Genomic DNA, 20,409 nt, shown 5'->3' with positions numbered 1-20,409 from the left:
TGAAATTTATAATGATTTTTGAAGAGCAATATTAGTATTTAATTAGTGGCTTGTGGTAGTAAAGACGTTTGGAAAGCGTCAGAAATAGACGGAGGTGGTTTAATACACACGTGTGAGGAGCGGAAGGCCGCGCACGTGCGGTGGCTCCGACACCGCTCTATTGGGGGACGATACCACAATAACCAGGGGAGTCCCGGTTTAAGGTGAAACGACACAATAATTTGTACAAGGTTATTTCCTGAAAGATGACACGCATATTTTTCGCAGTTCAATAAACTAGTGATAAGTAGTCAAACTGTAAACAAACTTGGAAGCGACCACTCATTTGACGTTTTTTTGCAGCGAGTGTAGAAATTTCCTACGTTTACCTCGTATCGGTGCCCAAACTGGGATGTTAATAGATCAAAAGCACGAGTGCAGTCGTTAGTAGGGCAGTGACACGCGTCCCCCGTACCGGCGGAGTACGAGCCACAAGCATGGAGCCACGTTGTCACCACCTGGGACGTGCTGGGACACGCCGCTGCTGCTATTTATATCTGTCCTCATGTTCACAGCATCCTGTCACATATGCACGCGGAATAACATCTCTTGTGCATGTGCACTAGCGTTCAATTTAATGTACGATTAATGACTAACTTAAAAAATATTGCAATAAATCTAATAAAAGTAAAAGGTAGACCTTGTAATTAATTTTAAGGATAGTTAAAAAATTAAGTCCGCCTGTGCAACGTTACTGCAGGAAGTTTTAAATAAATAATAATTAAAACGTAACAAATCACGCGTTAATTGAATACGTGCAAGTCTTTATCGAAAAAATATCAAACAAGAGTTACTATACTACTCTTGTGTTTTTTGCATATAATAAACAAAATAATTAATATAATAATATGATACCTTCGTTGTTCTTTTCACAGAAAAAAAATGCAAAAAAACTGCACAAAGTCATAAGGGAGCGGTGGAATGGTTGCGCACGCGCACGCCGCATACATACGGTACATATTACCTATCGTACGAGTGATATTGTTTGTGTGCAGTTCAGCTGATAGTGAGTCACGGTTACATGAGTTACATCATTAGACAAGTGATAGAATTTAAACCGGCTCATTAGACGACCGCCAATTAATTATACATTCTAATAACGTGCCTATTAGCCAACTTGTATAAGGAGGAGTTAATCGATCCACAACAGACTAAGTTGCGTAGTCTTGCATAAGTATTGCCAATTTTTGACACATAATACTGTTATTAAATATATTGAGAACAACCTGATCCGTGTGGGTTTGCTTGCATAAACGTTGTTAATATCATAAGGATAGAATAACTTAAAAATCGGAATAGATCTTGAATTGAACAGTAAGATCTAGTGACTTAACATAGGTATCTAAGCAGGCAAAATATTTTTGACATAATTTTGACTCATATAAATCGATTAAACGTTCTTCCACATACTTTTTAAGCTTGCATAACTCGTACGTGCAGTATTCGGCACATAACGACACATACAAAATACTTAATGGTGCGCATTGAGAGACGCGTCGCAAAAACATCGTCCGACGAAACGTCTCCGTGAGAAATCTCCACAAATTCCAGCCGAACAAAAACTAGTTTGACGAATTCAGGCTGTAATGAGTGCCACTGCCACACATCACCAAATAATTAAGGCAAGTAATTACTCCGGACTCTACCTTTCTTCAACGCACAAAATTATACCTATAAATCTTTCATTTTTACGGGTCGACATGTTTAAAATTTGGAGAAGGGTATTATCAAAATTTGATAAGAAATCCTGAATAAGCACTGAGTAGTTATTTTTAGATACGACTTGTTACAGCTTTAGATATTATATGGAATTTTAATTCGATAAGTGATGGAGACATGATTACACGTAGAAATAAACCGTACATAGGTATGCATCACGTAGCTGAGCGCTAGGAGTGCGGGCCTCACACAACACACACAACGCACACAACACCGCTACACTGTTATATTACATTCCATCACAATTATATCATAATCAGCTGACGTGCAATCACCAGCTCTATCAGAAACAACGGGACGCGTGTGGGAACACTCCGCCACTGCGGTTTGTGGCTAAAGGTGCAAGTACCGTGCCTAGAAGTACCGTGTGTGTCAAAAATATTTACGCTGATAATAAACCATGGTGGAATATCGTTCGATTGCTAAATATATTTGTAGATAACCAACGTTTGCCTGCAACTCTACTGAAGCGGATTTTCGAAGATACAAGTATGTATTTTGGATAAAGGTTATGCATTTCTAAATTTATGCTATGAAAACGAGACTGACAGACAAACAAAGTTACTTTCATAACATTCGTAGACTAATTGGTTCCCCCTGCTCTGTATATTACATCAGTACAATGATTCATGGTCTAAAGATAATGTTTTGGTTAGAAGTCGGCAGCGGCTCGCGGCCGAGTACGATTGGGACGAGACATCATAAACTGTGGCATGAGATAAAGCTATTAAAACAATGAGAATGATAGAGAAGGTCGCGTGAGATCATACTCTTCGCAGCCACTCGCAGCCAGCCGCGGACACAGACGACCCACTACAAATAGACGAGACACATTGTGACACATTGTAATACGTTACATCTTACTGCACATGAGATAGGAAGTCATCTATTAATTGTTTAGATAATTAGTGTTATCTTAACTATTTATTTTTAAGCACCGACGTCAATACACATTGATAATTATACTTAAGTTACAAGTGACAAGACGAGCTATACGGCTATAGTTATTAGCTACCAGAAATGTGTGACAACACAGATAAGGAAAAGTATTATTGGAAGTATCGAATCAGTACGAGAGTTTGGACAGAATTCTATCAAGTAGAATTCCTGACTAGAATCTTGTAGGAGCTGCATCTCGCACATTCATTGTGTTAACGAGTACTGATTTATTGACACACGCAATTCGATGACTGTAAATATTGTCCCAACACTCTGACGCAAAACCACCAATCAAATATTTGTATAGTCCAATACATTTTAAGTTATTTGTCCTTCTATCAAAGACTGTAATCATTTTCAGTCGAATATCATGGTCCTCAATATCCGACGATAATTTAGTCAGCAGACATGCTCCAGAGTCGATCTCGAGACCAGTTGATCGAGTGACATCATAATTGCTATTACGAATGTCACCTTGTGCAGCGTGACAAATAAACTAACATAACAACTTGCTCATAACAACACAGCGCTAAAAACTATAATCATTACTTACTGCATATTTTATTTTTTGTTCAAAGAAATAAAATACTCAACTTGAAACAAAAATAAAGAACAATGGTGAGACGGAAGGTATAAATTTTAAGCTAAATGTAGATAATAAATAAACAAAACATCTTTAAGTTTGAGACTTTGCATAATTTCACGGACGCTTCGGTGTTTAACAACCAAGCTATAGGCAATAAACGAAATGTTGTCGATCAACTAACAATAATAGTGTGTATGAAATGAACATAGTTAAACGCAAGAATGACAACAAGGACGTCGATGGACGTCAGTAAGAGGAACGTATCATAACAAGTGACAATATGATTGAATGAAATGGCCGGTCGATTTCGTCCGCAGCGGAGCCTCGCGAGGCGCCACGCGAACACACTAATTCCTACAACATTATGCTGATAATATGAACAATCGCACCGACTGATACACAAAGTGATTTTCTCCACTCTGATAATACAGATAGTTGTATTTTGAGAACCACTGTGTTTTGTCATTGCCAAGTGTTGATCAGGGTCACCCACAACACAAGGCTCGTTGTAAAACTTAAACATGTCACTGTACCACACTTGGTTAAATACTCTCGACAAACAGTCAGCGCTATTTGTCGATAGAACAGATGATAGTGATAAAACAAGACCGTGTGATACGCTCGCTACTCGTGCAAGGAATTAAAAGTGCAAGCTAGAAAAAACTAGTCGAGCGGCAAACGTACCGGCCTGCGAGGAAACCGGTGAAAAGAAACCGAGGAAAACGAAAACTGCCACAAATAATTCACGTACAGGAAACGAACGAGCCGACAAGAAAGCTGTTTCGCTATAACTGACCAAATAAGTAGCGGCAGGAACACGGCGAGCCAATCAATGGGTCCGCGCCCGCACACAACCTACCAGCAATTTCTCTTCAGGCGAGTTAAGAGCGGCCGCTGTAATTCATTGAAATGCACGCGAAATCGTGACATGGTACAGACGACTTTTGTATGCAAAGAGGCACATAAATCTCATTGAAATCTACGCGTTCAACTGTTCAAGTGACGCGCGGTCACGCTCCGCGCTCGCTCTGTACGATACAACTGAATTTATAAACAGCTTTGAATGCACTAACATGCAATTGATCCAACGAGAAACCGTTCATCTCCATATTGTACACAACGACGAGTGAAGCAAAGCCGATGTAGCGTCGTTTATAACTGAACACATACACGTAATCGTAATACATTGTCTAAACATTACACCAATATTATTATTGTTCGCTCCATCGTCTGCGTGATCAACACCAGACAGGATCTGGGCTGCTAGAAACAGTTAAACATATCCGAGGATAAAATATTATAGATAGATTTGTCAATGTGATCATGTACCGAAGCAAAAATAATGATGAATAAACATTCCGAGAAGTCCGTTAAGAGGTGTGAGTGCCAAAATGTCATCGCAACCACCACAAGCGAGGCGTGATATTTTGAGATAATTTCATATCTAAGAATATAAAGGTAAACGACACGACGCTACCGACTCCACACATAATACTCTCATGTAATCTCACAACAGCCGTAGCGAATTCGTAAAGGAAGTAAAATTTTAAACTCTACAACTAATTGACACGACTGGCGAATCATTCGCATAAGCGTAGCAATAAAAAAGTCCGTGTGAATAAAACACCTAAATCTTTGTTTATTCAAAACGAGTTATGTGTTATTCCCAACGCAGATTTATTTGGACGCGCGAATTAACTACCAAATGTGAACAATCATCTAGATCTGATGAGAGCAGAATACCGCGCCCTGCCGCAGTGTACCAGGTGAGGTGCGAGACGATGAGGCAGAGACGCACGCATCGTACAACGTGTACAACGTGCATATCTGTGCGACGCGATACCGTGAGTTGTCAGTCGATATTATAAATACTAAGTAATCGGCGACAAATATTTGATAGGTGACGTAGATCAAGGTCAGTGAGCAGTAATGATGTAACCGCAACAACAATAGACTCGGATTAATGTGTACGTTTTTACGGCATCCGACACAATTAGCGTCGTACGTCAATCGCAGAAAGCGATGGAACCTTCACAGAGAGATGACATCATGATAACGTGGCTCCGTGATAAGCTACAGTCTAGGTGTATCAGTATTGCTCGTGTTATCGTATTCTGTACAACAAGTCTATCAACTAACCTTTCTTGGCCTGTTTCTCTCTTTCCTTTTCCTTTTCCCTCGCCTTCTTCTCTCTCTTCTCGCGTTCCTGCTTCTCCTTCTCGAGGCGTTTGATCTCTTTCTTCATATCCTTCTCGCTCTTCTTGGACTTGGTGTCGTCGATCTTCTCGGACAAGATGAAGGTCCCCGTCTGGAGCTTCGTGTCCGTCTCCTCCTTCGGCCTCATCGTGTATCACTACCGCGCGGCACTAACAACTCACACAAGGATAATGTAATTATAGCAACAGAATCCCCTGTAAATGCACTCTCGAATAATTTATCTCGACGATTCGTAAGCGTGAACGATTTCAATTCGGCACAGAGCGGGTGCTCGGCGGCGACGACCGAAGCTTTATCGTACACGTCGCTACGGGCGATGCTCGCTATTGGCGAAACGGTATCGAAATTATCACTGGCACTCTTGAACGATTTCAAAAGCAAAGTGCGCGGAAGATAGGAGATCGATCGCTCGCGGCGCTGCGGAGAGCCGAATCGCGCTACGCACCGACCGTGACTGAGTGTCGGCGAGCACTGCCGCCCCTCTGGCCTCGGCACTGACTGCCGCCGAGAGCCGCCTAGTGGCGACGCCGGCTCCGTGCGCAGGCGACGCGTGCCCGCCGCGCGCGCCGCTCCGCGCCCGACGCCTCAAACTCTATAAATAAAGCCTCACTTCCTATATACGCATACAATCAGAACACGATTTATGGCCGTTGAACCCATGAAAGCATTTCGCGGCCGATGACTAACGTCCAATTTCAAATGGCAGATTCAAAATTTCATTTTCATGTTTACGATCGTGACTTTCGATGCCAAGGTTCCGAGTCAGCGACATTTATTGGTGAATGTTCCTCCAGCCAAGGTTAAAAGTATTTAAAAACACTTGATCCAGTTTGTGTTTCTACAACCACAAAATATCCTTACATGTAACATTGAAGCATTTGAAGTCATCCCGCAGTGCTTCAAGTATCATAAATTAAAACAATTTGGCCGTCGTGCCCGATCGTACTCCGTAAACATGGTCTCCTTAAAATTTCTCAACACAGCTCGGCTTGTAGGCTTTGCCGACAATGCATTGCCAAAAATGGTGCTCCGGCTATAAATAATGGATGTAAAATTCGTCAGGGGACTCGGTCGCGAGGAACTGGCTGCGTGAGGTCAAAAAGGACATACCTACAACAATTTTAATTGAACGAAACTAAAATAATTTTCTTGGAGTGCGAGGCGAGGCGATAGAGCTTAGTGATTCAGAGTAGCACAAGGTCGAGATAAGTAAATCCACGTTACGTTTATCAATAATACCGGAATTAGAAATAGTAATAGCATTATTGACATAATCGATCGACTCACCAGGAATGCACAATTACAAGCAAATTTTATTTATTACATATAATATAAGGAGATGTTCGAAAGCACAATAATGATAACAATACATGTAATAGTATTAGCACACTACATTACACTCGCACAAAGCGCATCAACGACATAAATATATCGGATTAGAAACGCTCGCGACACTCGTATTAAGTTGTTCAATGGCTTCGTCAGATGTGAGAGGTGGATGAAACAAAAGATGCGTAAAGTGTTCGTTCCCAGGGAGTGGTCGAGCGCGTCGGAGACCGCAGCACATCCTGAGAAAGTGCCCAGTCGGGTGGCAACAGCCTTAGTGACTGTCCGGCCCTTACAACGCATCAACGGAACTATTACAATAATTGTAATAATTGATGTCCACATAAACTCAATTTTATGGACGAATCCATATTTTCAACCTTTACGTGTTCAAAGTCGTCTGACTTTGAACACGTTCCAACAACAAAAGCTGATGCTACACTCGTAAAGTTTACAACGATATGCAATTACAGTGCAGTTATTGGAGGAACGTAGCACTAGCAAGACCTTTGACTTCGTTACTTAACATAAGAGTCGCGGATAATTGGCATTGTGATAGAGCACGATGTTGCCGCGATCACAAACATGTTCAGAATAACCGGAGGCAAATTGAATAAGACAGGGGTCCCGAGGCTTTCCTCCGGCACACGTAGTTATAAATAAACCTGTCACGTCCCTCGCTTGATTGGCGTATTTCCAGAGAGCGCATAATTGAGAAAACATGCGCCGAGAAAGTAACGGATATGAACCTATAACGAGATAAAATTTGCCGACCAGGTATTGTATTAACATGAAGAACGAATCAATCGATGAACTTAGAGTTCATACGCATGTAACTACAAAATCAGTTTCCTGTGTAATTAAATTTCCCGCACGTAATCGATGTCGGCGTATCTAAATAAACGGCACATGAAGTGAGATATATGCATTATGCAGTACATGCACGGTGTGAGAGGCTGCGTCACCCCTGATCACCCTCGGCGATAAGCTAGCAGCTGGATGGAGGGCGGCCGCGCCGAGAGAGCGAGCACCTCAGATTAAGCGTGTAATTAAATCTGACTGAAGAAAGTCCGGATAAGCTTGATAGATATTCTATATAGCGTCAGTTAGACCTAGTTTCTCTGAAAGTCGGCTGTTCAACACAAGGCTCATTAGACAAAGGAAAGCCTGTTTGTTTCCTTATTTAATTCGTATCTTGCGTGGGTAAGCCTTAAGGCAAATTGGCAATTATAATTTTGTATCATTTGAATTCCAAATGTAGGTTTTCTTGTAATCGCAAGAAAAAGAGAGACAAACATTACATGACTCCAGAGAAACACTTTTAGGTATAGTACCTCCGATACATCACAGAGATGAATTCCTCCGATCTTTACTTTTCTTTAAAATTCTGCAGAAATATCATCATCTTTCATGCCAATTATAAATATTAAAATCTATGTATCAGATATTTACAAAGTTGCAATTATCTGATCTTGCGTTCTTAAATCTGAACTATCTTAGCGTCTATGTGTCTTCTCAGTTATCAGATAGCAGGCGGAATAGGTCGTGTCCAAGTGTGTGCAGATCCCGCTGACGTCACAAGTATTGACACAGAGCGCGTAGAGCCTCCTCTGGTTTTCGCAGACGAGTTGGCAACGTTCGACACCACGACACGACATACATGCATATGTAAGTAACGTGCTTACAGTCGACTTTGACTACGCGCATTGTTCATAATTTATACTTCCTCTCCAAGTTGAGGCAACTAGAGTCAATGTATGCCAACATTGGAGAGTTTCAAACTGATATTATATTCTATTCATCGAATGTGATGATGGAATAACATGCATGATGCAGTATACTCCGCGAGCTGACGAAGAACAATCGTGCAATTCGTTTGAAAGTTTAGCACCCAGCCTTTGTATTGATTGCGTTGGTCAATGATTTAGCTGAGTTTATGTGACACGTTGAAGAGCAACATAAACGTTTACAATGTTATGTTAGCACCGTAGTTCGCGAACAGGTCGTAAGTTTCCACACTGTTACGAAATGCTGTACTTGCTAAGATGCAATATGTGTGAAGTGCTGTTTCATACATTCAGTTGAATGTACACAGATACATAGTAAGCTGACTCGTTTACAAATAGATGGATACTATTGACGAGATATCAGTTTTTAGTGAGATATTGAAATATGTATAACTCTCAGGTGCAGATCAGAATAACAGCTAATAAGAGGCACACTGTAGCTTAATGTAAAAATAACGATTTTTTTTGTGTATGCATTAAGTCGTATGATTTTTTACAGGATCTAATGCGGCGTTGTAGGAACCACCGACACCGTTCAGTAATCGAAACAATTTGTAAAGAATTCTTGAAGGCAAGTAGGAAAAACGTATTTGTTAAGGACAGGATGGAGTATGGGTAGTAATTCCAGGTAGAGGTCCAGTTCGCAGTAGGACGCAGTACGTAGAGGGAGGTGTGTGGTGGCGGCGCCGCGACGCGCTATATACGGCGCTTCCGGGAGCGGCGACCTGCGGGACGACTCGCCACGATTTGTCGTACTGTCGCAGCACCACGTGTCGGTGTCGCACACTACTGCATTATACATATGTCCTACATACATTTATTATGCTACCCTGAAAAATCATGAGTACTGTTCACCACTGCGATATTCCACGGATGCAACGTCCTTTGTTCAACTGTGAATCCAAGCCGGACAGCTGAAAGCAGTAAGGCTTAGGGTTTCGTTTATCAAAGATCGATATTGGTTCCTAACTTCCTAGAATTCATTCGTCAAAGATTACTTCGTACAGTGAGCATTCGCAAAACTAATCAAAGTATATCTCTATGGGGACATAACATGAGACGTATGGACTTTAGGAATAACAAGTTTTTGCCTCAAACTTTTCAAGTCATTGTTCTATCACTATCCTAAAAGTCATTTAGTTCTCTTATTTTCTGTTCATATTATATGCCTTATTATAACAAAGTACGCCAAGTTATCATGAAAGTTTGTGCAACAAATCGATTTCTTTGAGTGGAAGTTGATCAATCAAGACACGGCATTAACAACTCGTTTCACATAACTGTAGATAGTAATTAACTGAAGGGAGCTCTCACAACGACACTCACTTCACACTCAATGTTTTATAAATAAAGAGAGATTTCACGCCTCAATAATAAATTGATTCAAACTCGTCCGATAAACAAATTAATTGAAATCGAACATGAACCGAGCCCTGTCAGGGACTCGCTCCACTTCACTACTTTTCTTATGAAAATGACATTTACTCAAAACACAAATACATGTAAAAGTGTACATGTGTCCATAAGACAGTAATTAGTGCAAATCGAGCAATGTATACGACACATTAGAATCCAATCGAGTCGAGTGCAGTCGCACAGTACAGAGGGTGCAGGTTATCTTATCATGGAGCATTTTATAGTTTGTTGCCGATTGCTAAACAACCAATCGCGTAATGTTTGTGAAAACATATGGATCACGGCTCCGATACAAGAGTACTTCATTTATTTTTAAATTGACTTTATTACTGGTTACAATCGTAATGTAATGTTATCTCTCGCGTCAATGTTCTCAGAAACGGGGGTTAATAGATTTGGAGCTTTGATAATGTTTACGCAATCAATGATTTGCACAAACTTGACCAATATCGCTATAAATAGATGTAGGTCTGTTTGTTTATGTTTGAAGGGAATGTAACCAGTATTGGAATGTATCATTTTAAAGTCAAACCAGTAATTTAGAACAAAGGGTTACCAGGGATAATAGCACGGCTTCTGGTATGTTATATTTTATAACAATGAAAGGAAAGCGTTAATCTATCTGAACAAGATTTATTGGTCGCACATAGAGCAGCTGATCTTGTTGCCCTAATAAGGAATATAGTCCAGCTTGCATAGTATATCTGCAACGGTCCAGCCTCGTATAATAGGTCGTTAGTTTCAAACATTTTGGCATACACTACGTACATTTTCAGCCGTGAGAAATTAATAGGTTTCGTGATAATACATAATGTAACAATACTGTAGCAAAGTGAGGGCGGGTCTCCGTAGAATGGCTCAAAACTGTTACGGAGTGCGGAGTGACATGAAATTAGTCGCTTGTCATGTCCCCACCTAGTCGTTACCAAGTTGAAGTGAACTCATTAATATTCACACAGGACAGACTAGAACTATACTAATACTAAATTCTAGTTGTGTTGAACGAGTGGGCGACCCCAGCGGATATACACGTTCATACACAGACACTACAAACTACTGAACGAATTTAGGCAATAGGTCGGCCAGTTATAACGAAAGATCAATGAATTGATAGCAAACACATGTAGGCAGAAAATTGTAAGCAATGAACATGGAAATTGAAGAAAATAAATCAAATAGAAAGGAAATGAAGGGCACGCTCTGTGTAAAGTGGAGAGATGTTTATTGCCATCAGATCTGAGTTCCCGACGGAACATAAAGGACAAACGTAATGTGATGCGGGCGGAGACACGGCCAGAACATATTGTAAGTATAAAGACATTACCTACAGTGAATGTTCGTGCGAGGGCTGGGAACGAACACGCCTCACTCGTAAAGTCAAATATAAATGTAAAACTTTTATTCGGCGGTCACGTTCCGTGGCTCCTCTTACCGCAGGCTCGCGTTACGTTGCGTCACTAATAATGCGGGGATTGTTCAACTTTTTGAACTGGTTACACACATTATGAAGAAAGTTCTGTCTAGTCTTAATAATGGCAATTTACATTTCATAACAGTGACCGAGAATGTAACCCCGCGGTATTATAGCTGTGCGTGACACAACTCACAGATAAACACCTAATAAGTGTTAAACTTGACTCTTTTATTGTCTCCTAATTGACAGCAGTTGCTTGTTATGTTTACGACAGAGTTTTATTTTGTTTATGTATCATAAAACGTGGTGAGAACGAGAGGCCGTTACCCGTGGTCGTGGCAGCGCTGCTCCGGTGCGCCGGTGCGGTGCGGGGGCACTTGCAACTAAACTGTAGGTACACCGCAGGTATAACAATCATCTGTTCTCATTTCGATTGTTACGTTTCCAATAATGCTATTCGGCTACATTCAACAACCGGTAACATTGGAGTGTAGGCTTTACGTAAACGTGGGGCCACAGAGCGGCGGCACACACGGCACAGCGGAGTGGCCGGCTCGCCTTCACCTACTTATTGAAATTCGTAATTAAGCGGCTCCCGCCTGACTCATCGTCATTATGAGCTATAAATCCTCGTCCGTTCATAGTAAACATGTCTCTGGCGCCGATGAAAGCAAAAGCGTACGATACACGGCTACATGCTGAACATAAAACTCGTTTGAAGCCAAATTAATTGGTAACCAATAAAATAAAAAGATGACACCCAATGCCGGAGCGGCGTCGAGTCAAACACGATGACCTTACAACATGATACACCGCTGTATAAACTACGTATAGCGCATAATATAGCTCGTATACACACAATTACGTAATGATGTGTTGAAATTGGCAAAACATACACGCAGCGTATAATCAACGGATCTGAAATGCGATGAGGAACAATTTGCAGGCGGCCGGCGGCGTCGTCTCTCAGAGAGCAGGTCGCGGACCCTCGCGCCTCGGGCTCCAGCACGCTATCATTACACCACGCCATCGTCTAGGCACGCTAGTTTCGTCTATTCTTAGCACCGAAAACGTGTAGTCATACGTAATATGAACATTGCTTGAACGCCTACAGTAATACCTGAACGAACCGACTAAAATCAACTTGTTCTCAATTCGCGAGTGAGCTTGCAGTTAGTTTCTCGGCAACTAGTTGCGCCGTGGGTTTGCCCATTATCCTCATAGTTTATGTTCCGCGGTGGCTATCATGTGGCGTGATTTCAAACTAAGTACTGTCTTGTTTCCAAACAACTTTAAAGTTTTGAACCCAAAACTTCGTTTGCAATGGCACAGCGTATCCGGATACCGTAGCCAGGCCGTGATTAGGTCAAAACAACTAGTGTACCTCGCAACAATAGAGAACTAAATAGCCTCGTTTCGGCCGTAAAATAATATAATCTAACAATTAGACACTACACCGAACGGACAATTTGTAAACTACTGAAATAATCTTACTGGAATTACGGTGTAACTCGTTAGAGGTATTTTTCTCGACAACGAGGAAGTAATATGAATGATTGTAGTCGATCATGACTCCGTTATAGACACAGCTATTATATAAATCTTTAGTGCAGACAAAATCTAGGTTACTCAGCCGCGAGTAAGACTCGTAACACACATATCCACTTGGAAAGAGACTGTCGCATTGTCACTGTATCTGCTTTTTCGTTGTCAAGCTAACGAAAGGATGTAAGATAGACGGAAGCGCACACGTGTCAGAACTACCTGACACTTGAATCACTGGTTGACACCTCGCCGTCAGCAACCAGCCGAAGACGCCACACGAAGTTAGGCTCATTAGAAATCAAATCAACACTAATGGATGCAAAGAGTTGGGAGGTGTTGCCTGTTTATAAGTTGCACCGTATGCTTTAAACTAAGTGGGTAAATATCTGTTTGATTTCCAGCTGGTAACACAATGAGATTGGTATAAGAGGCGCACTTTCTCGATCATTTAGGAAAGTAGCGGCACAGGGAAGCGAAGGTCGTCCGCAGTACAGTCGCTACCTACACTCTACAGTCGTGATCAATTTATTACCACTGACATTTCAATGCAAGGCGTATGCATTTCGTTATCTTGTCGATAATGATATCCTTCGAATTGTAGATAGTGGTGATATCGTAGATTTTAGAGATGCTACTTACTATATAATTTCCGTCATAATTTTTACTATTGCAGTATACAGGACATAATTATTACATTATTACCTATACTAACCACAAAATACTCAAGAAATTTGTTTGCACGAGCTAATCTCAGAAACTACTAATCTGGTTTGGAAACTCTTTCACGAGTAGGAAGTAACATTATCCCCAATTAAACTACTTTCAGGGTAAACCTGCAAGAATCAACGAGTACTTAAATAATTATTTTTTATGAAGTTGGTTGCTAGATAGTGAAAAAGAAACATTCTATTTCTGTACATTTCCAATAACCAGTTATTAGCGAATTAGTCACGAGCGTGTTCAAATAACAGATGGCTTTACATAATAATGTCAATACGTGCCTTTGTTCCCGCACAACTACAAATAAAGTGATGAATTTATTATCTCCACAGTTCACATAAAGTATACTCTTTTAGTAATACTAAGAATTTGTGAAGTGACGTCGTTCCCAGAACATTTACAGATATCTTTAAGACCATGTAAGACTCTCGTGGAGACCCAATAGCTAACTCTACTATGATTATTGGAACTGTATGGTTTTGGAACATAAACAAAACATATAATTTACATACAAAACTTTGTACAGACTGATTTATGAATGACTACTGGTGGAAGATATCGCTGAACAGCGAAATATTGCTCAGTAGCGTGTCTAGGCTCTACTCGAGAACAAGCCAGACTGAGGCAGACACATTAATTACTACCCTCACTCCCTCACAAGCACCGTCTAGCTACTTAGTACTGTGATGTTCCTCGCTTATTTTAACTTTGCGCTTCAACTTTCAAGGCGGAAGAAAACAAGAAAAACTCTACTTTTATAAAGCCAGCGCCCGCAATTACTGCGGCGCGGGGGATTTAACGTGCAAATCAGACACGAATTAAATCCGGCCCTGACTTGCTTGGGATTACAAAAAGTACCTACTGTTTGGATTCTGAAACGTAGTTATGTATAATGTAGTACGAGGTATGTTCTTTATTTTCTTTTCGCATCGGTTTAAGTTGCTCGAACGCTTTTAACGTGGCTTAACTTACTCTTTATTGACAATAACCGAGACCAACTTTTAACTTGCTTTCTGAAGTATGAATACGCTAATCTCCAAAACCACCAAGGGGTTGCTCATTTATTGAATATCCACAACAAAGTTACTTATTTTACTTTGATCGTTTACCGACGGGTGAGCGCAAATGTTCTTTAAATACGTTTTGGGGTTCGGGTGCAGTCAAATTCGGATTTTATACTCAAGTGTTGAATATAAATATAATAAGTGTGATTGTTATTGATTATGTTGGTGCGTGTACCGTGTAACCGGAGCGCGCGGCGGAGCATGCGATCCGGCGACACCGCCACCGGACACCGCGCGCCGCTCCAGCGCCCAGCCCTGCCAACCAGCGCGCCTTCACCGATACCTACACTCTACTCCACAATCCTACACAACCACCGATGTGCCCGTTCGCACCATATTATAAGAATTTACAAGAGCTCAAGCAGCTCAAGTCGTCAGTGAGGCGTTTTCACAAAATTTCATGATTCCCTACGCAGAAGCGACTGCCGCATAATCATATAAAATTGTTCTAATGTATAGGCTCCCACGGTTTTTGCAATGGTTAGCTTTGCATGTTACGTTTAGATTAAACGTAGTTAAGTCTGGGCATACAGACGTTGCGTGTCCTGTAACAAATAACAGTCAGGTGTACGCGCTCCGCGGCTCGATCACAATCACACGCCCTGCCGGCAAGGAACTGGTCGAGACTCGAGACCCAGTGGCGCGCCATACGCCCTACATAACTTATTTAAAATTTTAATGAGAACCTTTACTGCTGCTTGTCGTATAACTTTAAACATTTTACAACTTTACAGCACACCTTACCTGTTAATTTTTTACAAATGTCTAACAACAATACCGTCTAATTAAGTAGCATTCGCGGTAAAGTAGCGATAAAAACTATAGGACATAATCTAATTAGTATGTAAGTCATAGATTCTGATATGATATTATGATTCACGTGTATATGAAAAGTTTCCATCGATCAGTGAGGTGGAATATAGCAGACAGCGGCTGCGACAGAAGCACATTTGCGTTAATTACCAGAGTGACCCACTTCCGAGCTGCACCGCGCACTGCAGTGTGCACTTAGGCCGAATACTCATTGCCTCAAAGTGATACATAAATTAATGTATTACGATATTCCCTTTGGTGTAAAACAGTACCTCTTCAAAGTTGCCACGAGAAGCAGCAGCTACGAATTAGCATCAGCGCGACTTTGAGGTATAGTAGGGGACTAATTTCATTCTAGGAGATGAAATACGAAGGTTGGTAACTGTTATTAGACAACAATGCAGTAAATATCTTGATAGGTTATTTTTTAAAAACAGTTGAATGAAGAAGAACAAGATATTGAATCAAGAGCTGAAATTGAGTAATGTGTATTGAACCTAAAATTCAACGCCGTCGTGTAAAGCCAGCGAGTACATTCATAGCTAGTAATAACTCTATCGAGTTGGAAGGAATTCGAAAGAACGTAGCTAATGGCCGGCGATAACGTTGTTGGAAATTAGCGAGTTTGTACACATCGATGTTTAAATACTTTAACAGAATGTGGTAAAAATATCGAGTGGGTAATTGACCGAGTGTGGTGCTATAAATAGAGCCGCCCCGTCTCACGTGGGCGTCGCACACCTACTACCAGCGATTACCGAGGTGATTGACAGCTGAGTATCGTACTGCGCTCCTACTAACCGTGGGTGTCCTGCCATCCTCGAATAACTAGGTACCAATGCTCAGTAAGGAGCAGGATCACGTAACATTGTTTCTAACTAGTAGAGCCATACATCTGTATTGTCCGTGACAAAAGGCAAACGCGAAAAAGTATCAATAAAAATCAAATCACGCCCAAAAAGACTATAAATGTTGTCTCGTAAATTCTTTCACGAATGCACGCACTACAACGCTCCTACTCGTACTCTACAAACACGCAAATTAAAACTTTAGTTTTCTGTATTTTTGAAGAGCTTAATCTGGTTTATAAGAACATTTATTTAAAGGATTCTGTGTAAAAGTATTAATAACAAATTAAAAAGTAAATAAGCCTAATAGCCAATATAAAATCAATTAGGTATGTGAGTTTATTTTAATAATTACCTAGTAACACCTTGTTTGAGTCATTTGGACAGGGTAATGCAGTAAGATGTATGCAGTATTCAATGTCATAGGAAATGAGATACACTGACATTACTTATTTGATTTCTCAATAAGGTAGGCGCATTGTGTTAATCATTTAGATAAACATTGTCGCAGATATCACACAGAATCTTGTATTTGACCGTAAATAAGATACCTACAATAGGTAATGCCTTCCTGTAGTGAATCAAATAACATTATTGATCTGAGACTCTGTGATAATGTAATAAGAATCAAGTATAAAATAGTATGAATTTATATACTTGTATTCCCACATATTCCTTATCTTGCGACTCAGTGTGGCAGCAAACGTAATGATTTATGATACACATTATAATTAAGAGATACAAATGAGCAGTAATTAATACTTGACAGTGCAGAGATAGTAAGTGATTGCTCTCATTGAGGACCTCTCATTATTTGCAACTGACATTCACTACAAGATTGATGTGCACACAATTAATTGTTCTAATGTATTCAGTAATGTCAATCAGTCCAATATTATAGAACATAACTTGTCTCAGTGAAAGACATTATCTTAGTGTCCAATGACTGGACAAGAGGCAGATGTGATAAGTAATGAGTGTTGTGTCATACAGTGATGCTAGAGTATCGTCAAAATTGAATAATAATATTTTTTTGCATAACAAAAAGCAAGCACTTGGTGTCAGAGCGCGCGTCAAGTCGGCAACTCGGCAAGGACGCGGCGATTAGCGCCGCCGCCAGTAATCAGGCGATACCTCGCGAGCCTCCGCTAAACACTTGCCACCTTCTTGCGTAACTATTTCCTTGCTCTACTAGTTTAGATCAACTTTTTTTCTCAATTCTAACTCCGATAATGAGTTTGAAAGGCGCTCTAAAATAACGAAGTTTTAATGAGTGCTATTTGGTAAAGATTGTATTGTGGCCGTGAGAGACCTATTTCTTTACAGAACATATCTAACGACAAAGGTAAGTAACTCCATTTAACCGCAGGAATGTAATTATTTTAACCTCACCGTCGAAACGAGAGACGCATGAGAAAAATCGATAATTCCACCAATAAACAAGGATCCGTCAAACGGTCACGGTTCTAATTGGATCCAACCGTGAACATTACTCTACGTTATCTGAAAAGAGCCTCCGAATGCCTTCAATGCATTATTCCTACACGATAAAATAAAACCAAAACGAAAAATAGCCGGCGTACTCACCCATTTTGTTACGCTGACTCGATAGCCCGATGAACCGACGAAGATTTACTTAAAAAATATGTTTTTCATCATCACACATACACTGTTATGACACAGACACTATGTTGTTGTTAATTTAACTTAAAACTTGTAAAATGTTCATAAATTAAATAAAAAACTGGGCAGGTCGCACAGCACAACGCTTCCACTGCTTTGCAGCTGTCAGAAAGCGCGCGCGCGTTCGGAAATTAGAAACTAAAGTATTTGGTTGCGTTCTGAAATTTACTTCGTTTTTACGAGCACGCTCGTTCGAATCGGAATCGAAACTGAATACCTAGATACAAGATCACGCTATGGTAATAAATTGTAACTACCTATATATACTAGGTGTGATATATTGTTATACTATTATGCGTTCTTCTCACGACTAGAATATGGACATAGTGAGCAAGTATTTGTAATGCGAGCTGCCTGCGCCGGTACTTATAGCCATTTAACTCGTTTCTGATATGAGTATGCCACTATTACAAATTATAATGAACCTGTCTGATTGGTAAAACAATGTTTTAAATACAAGTGCCTGTCTAGTATGTAGACTAACACCACGAGCAAAATATTGTCATTTTATGTACTAACAGGCGACACTGGCGTTAATTATTGGTAGTTCATTGCCCAAACAGATGGTCATAAATTTCTGGAGCTCTTAAATGACCTTACTGAAAAATAAACGATCAACCATTCGTTTTTCTTAATTCATAAATACGACAACGTCTTGGATGATTGATTTTTTCTAACTAAGCGTCATTCAACGGCACCATTTCCTTATACTCACTTAGTTATCAGCGAAATGTATGGAAATTGTGTTTCAAAAGATGCAAAATCTATATTCATTCAAGTCATATTTGTACAGCTGTAATGATGTGTGCAACATTGACACCTGGCTAGCTGCCTTCCAATACACTCTATTAAAACAAGAAAGGTTGAAAAATAAAACAGAAAAATATCGAACAGCTTCATAAAATAAGTGCTTTATTGATTAAAAATTAGTGGGTATAGGTAATGATAGGTCATAATTTGAATTAATGTAACGTGACTGTTAACAAAATTAGCTCGAATAAATGTCTGTGACAGACATACCTATAACTTATTTACAGATTTTGGGCGAAAAGAACAAAAATATCTATTAGATCAAATAGTCTCATTAGTTGCAAGCTTTCTAACTCCCCCATCATTCAGCTATTCAATTAGATATACACGTGGTAGTGAGTGTACGTGAAATTGTAATATCTGCATGAGACGACTGTTCAATACGATTACATGTTCCTCCTAGCTAGTGCTAACTGCTGGCCACTCTAGCCAGTCCTAGCTCGGTCTAGCTCGGTCTAGCTCGTCCTAGCTCGTCCTAGATCACATTACAACTATTGCGTGCTGCGCGGCGCGGTGACGCTCGCACAAGCCTATCCCTTACTTCAATATTCGGCAAACTGCAATTTGTCTGTCCCTAAATCCCGAGGCGAACGACTCGCATGCGTTAAGCAGAATAATAAACTATACATCTATCGTTATTACTTTAAACCAATTTCTTTTATTTACAACCGAGAAACTATAATAATATAAATATTAGAACCTTATACTCTCTGTACAATGTCGTTAATTTAATAGACTCTTCATTTATCTTCTTCATATTTATGTTCAACATTTTGGCTGAATGTTCTGATCCACGTGTCGTGTGAGCAACATTCTCTCGTACCAGAATCACCGTTCATCGTGTCCGTAATTTAGGGCGTATTACAACACAAGCAAGCTTAAATATCAAATGTTACAAAACCTCTCGAGTACAGCCCTCGTGTGAGAGGATGCTAATTTGTAAATCAAACAATCGATATAATAATATATAATGAATATTCGACAACAAGTGGTGACGGCGCGCGACCACAGTCAGCGGCCGCTCTGTTCGCAACACCCGCGCTGACTAACTACGACTAAATGTTAATAGATTCAAAGCTTTCAGAAGAAAATGAACACGCGGGTGTTGTGTACAGTCAGCGGTGTGATCGCGCGCAAGTATCGTGACGTGTACACGTACTGTGAAGTGAACCAAACATAATACAATAAACAAGGTGGCGTCCCGCGTATTCATTACAATATGTAACATTATTGTCAGGCGGGCGCGGGCTCCGTCACACAACTACACTCGCGACCATACTCGACCACTACGACGAACCAATCATACTATTCCATAATAATATACCTATTGTACAAGATTGGAGAAGGCAGTACATGCATTCATTGGTCGAGTGTGTGACCGCGCGCGTCGTCGTGTTCGCTTCACAGACAGGTCTCATATAAACACGGCTTCACATCGGCGTTCGATCCACAAAACCGATGGTTCGGCTCACAGAAATATTAA

The 20,409-nt window shown here is 40.4% G+C and overlaps 1 protein-coding gene across 9 annotated transcripts in view; it reads right to left on the bottom strand.

Annotated features, from left to right (window-relative positions):
- Positions 1 to 18,316, bottom strand: part of Unc-115a (actin binding LIM protein Uncoordinated 115a) — a 70,626-nt gene extending 52,310 nt beyond the window's left edge. For 5 of the 9 annotated variants that reach the window (XM_076130404.1, XM_076130407.1, XM_076130405.1 and 2 more), the window contains exon 1: positions 5,423 to 6,022. In XM_076130404.1, the coding sequence (XP_075986519.1) occupies positions 5,423 to 5,627 (205 nt within the window). In that variant the 5' untranslated portion in view covers positions 5,628 to 6,022. Of the gene's footprint in view, positions 1 to 5,422; positions 6,024 to 18,020 lie in introns of those variants that run through there. The other 4 variants (XM_076130406.1, XM_076130409.1, XM_076130410.1 and 1 more) reach the window with 3 other exon arrangements.
- Positions 18,317 to 20,409: the final 2,093 nt, after the last annotated feature.

The sequence above is a fragment of the Anticarsia gemmatalis genome, chromosome 24 (genome assembly GCF_050436995.1).
Source record: "Anticarsia gemmatalis isolate Benzon Research Colony breed Stoneville strain chromosome 24, ilAntGemm2 primary, whole genome shotgun sequence".
Lineage (NCBI taxonomy): Eukaryota > Metazoa > Arthropoda > Insecta > Lepidoptera > Erebidae > Anticarsia > Anticarsia gemmatalis.
This window is presented reverse-complemented; position numbering and strand designations above follow the sequence as displayed.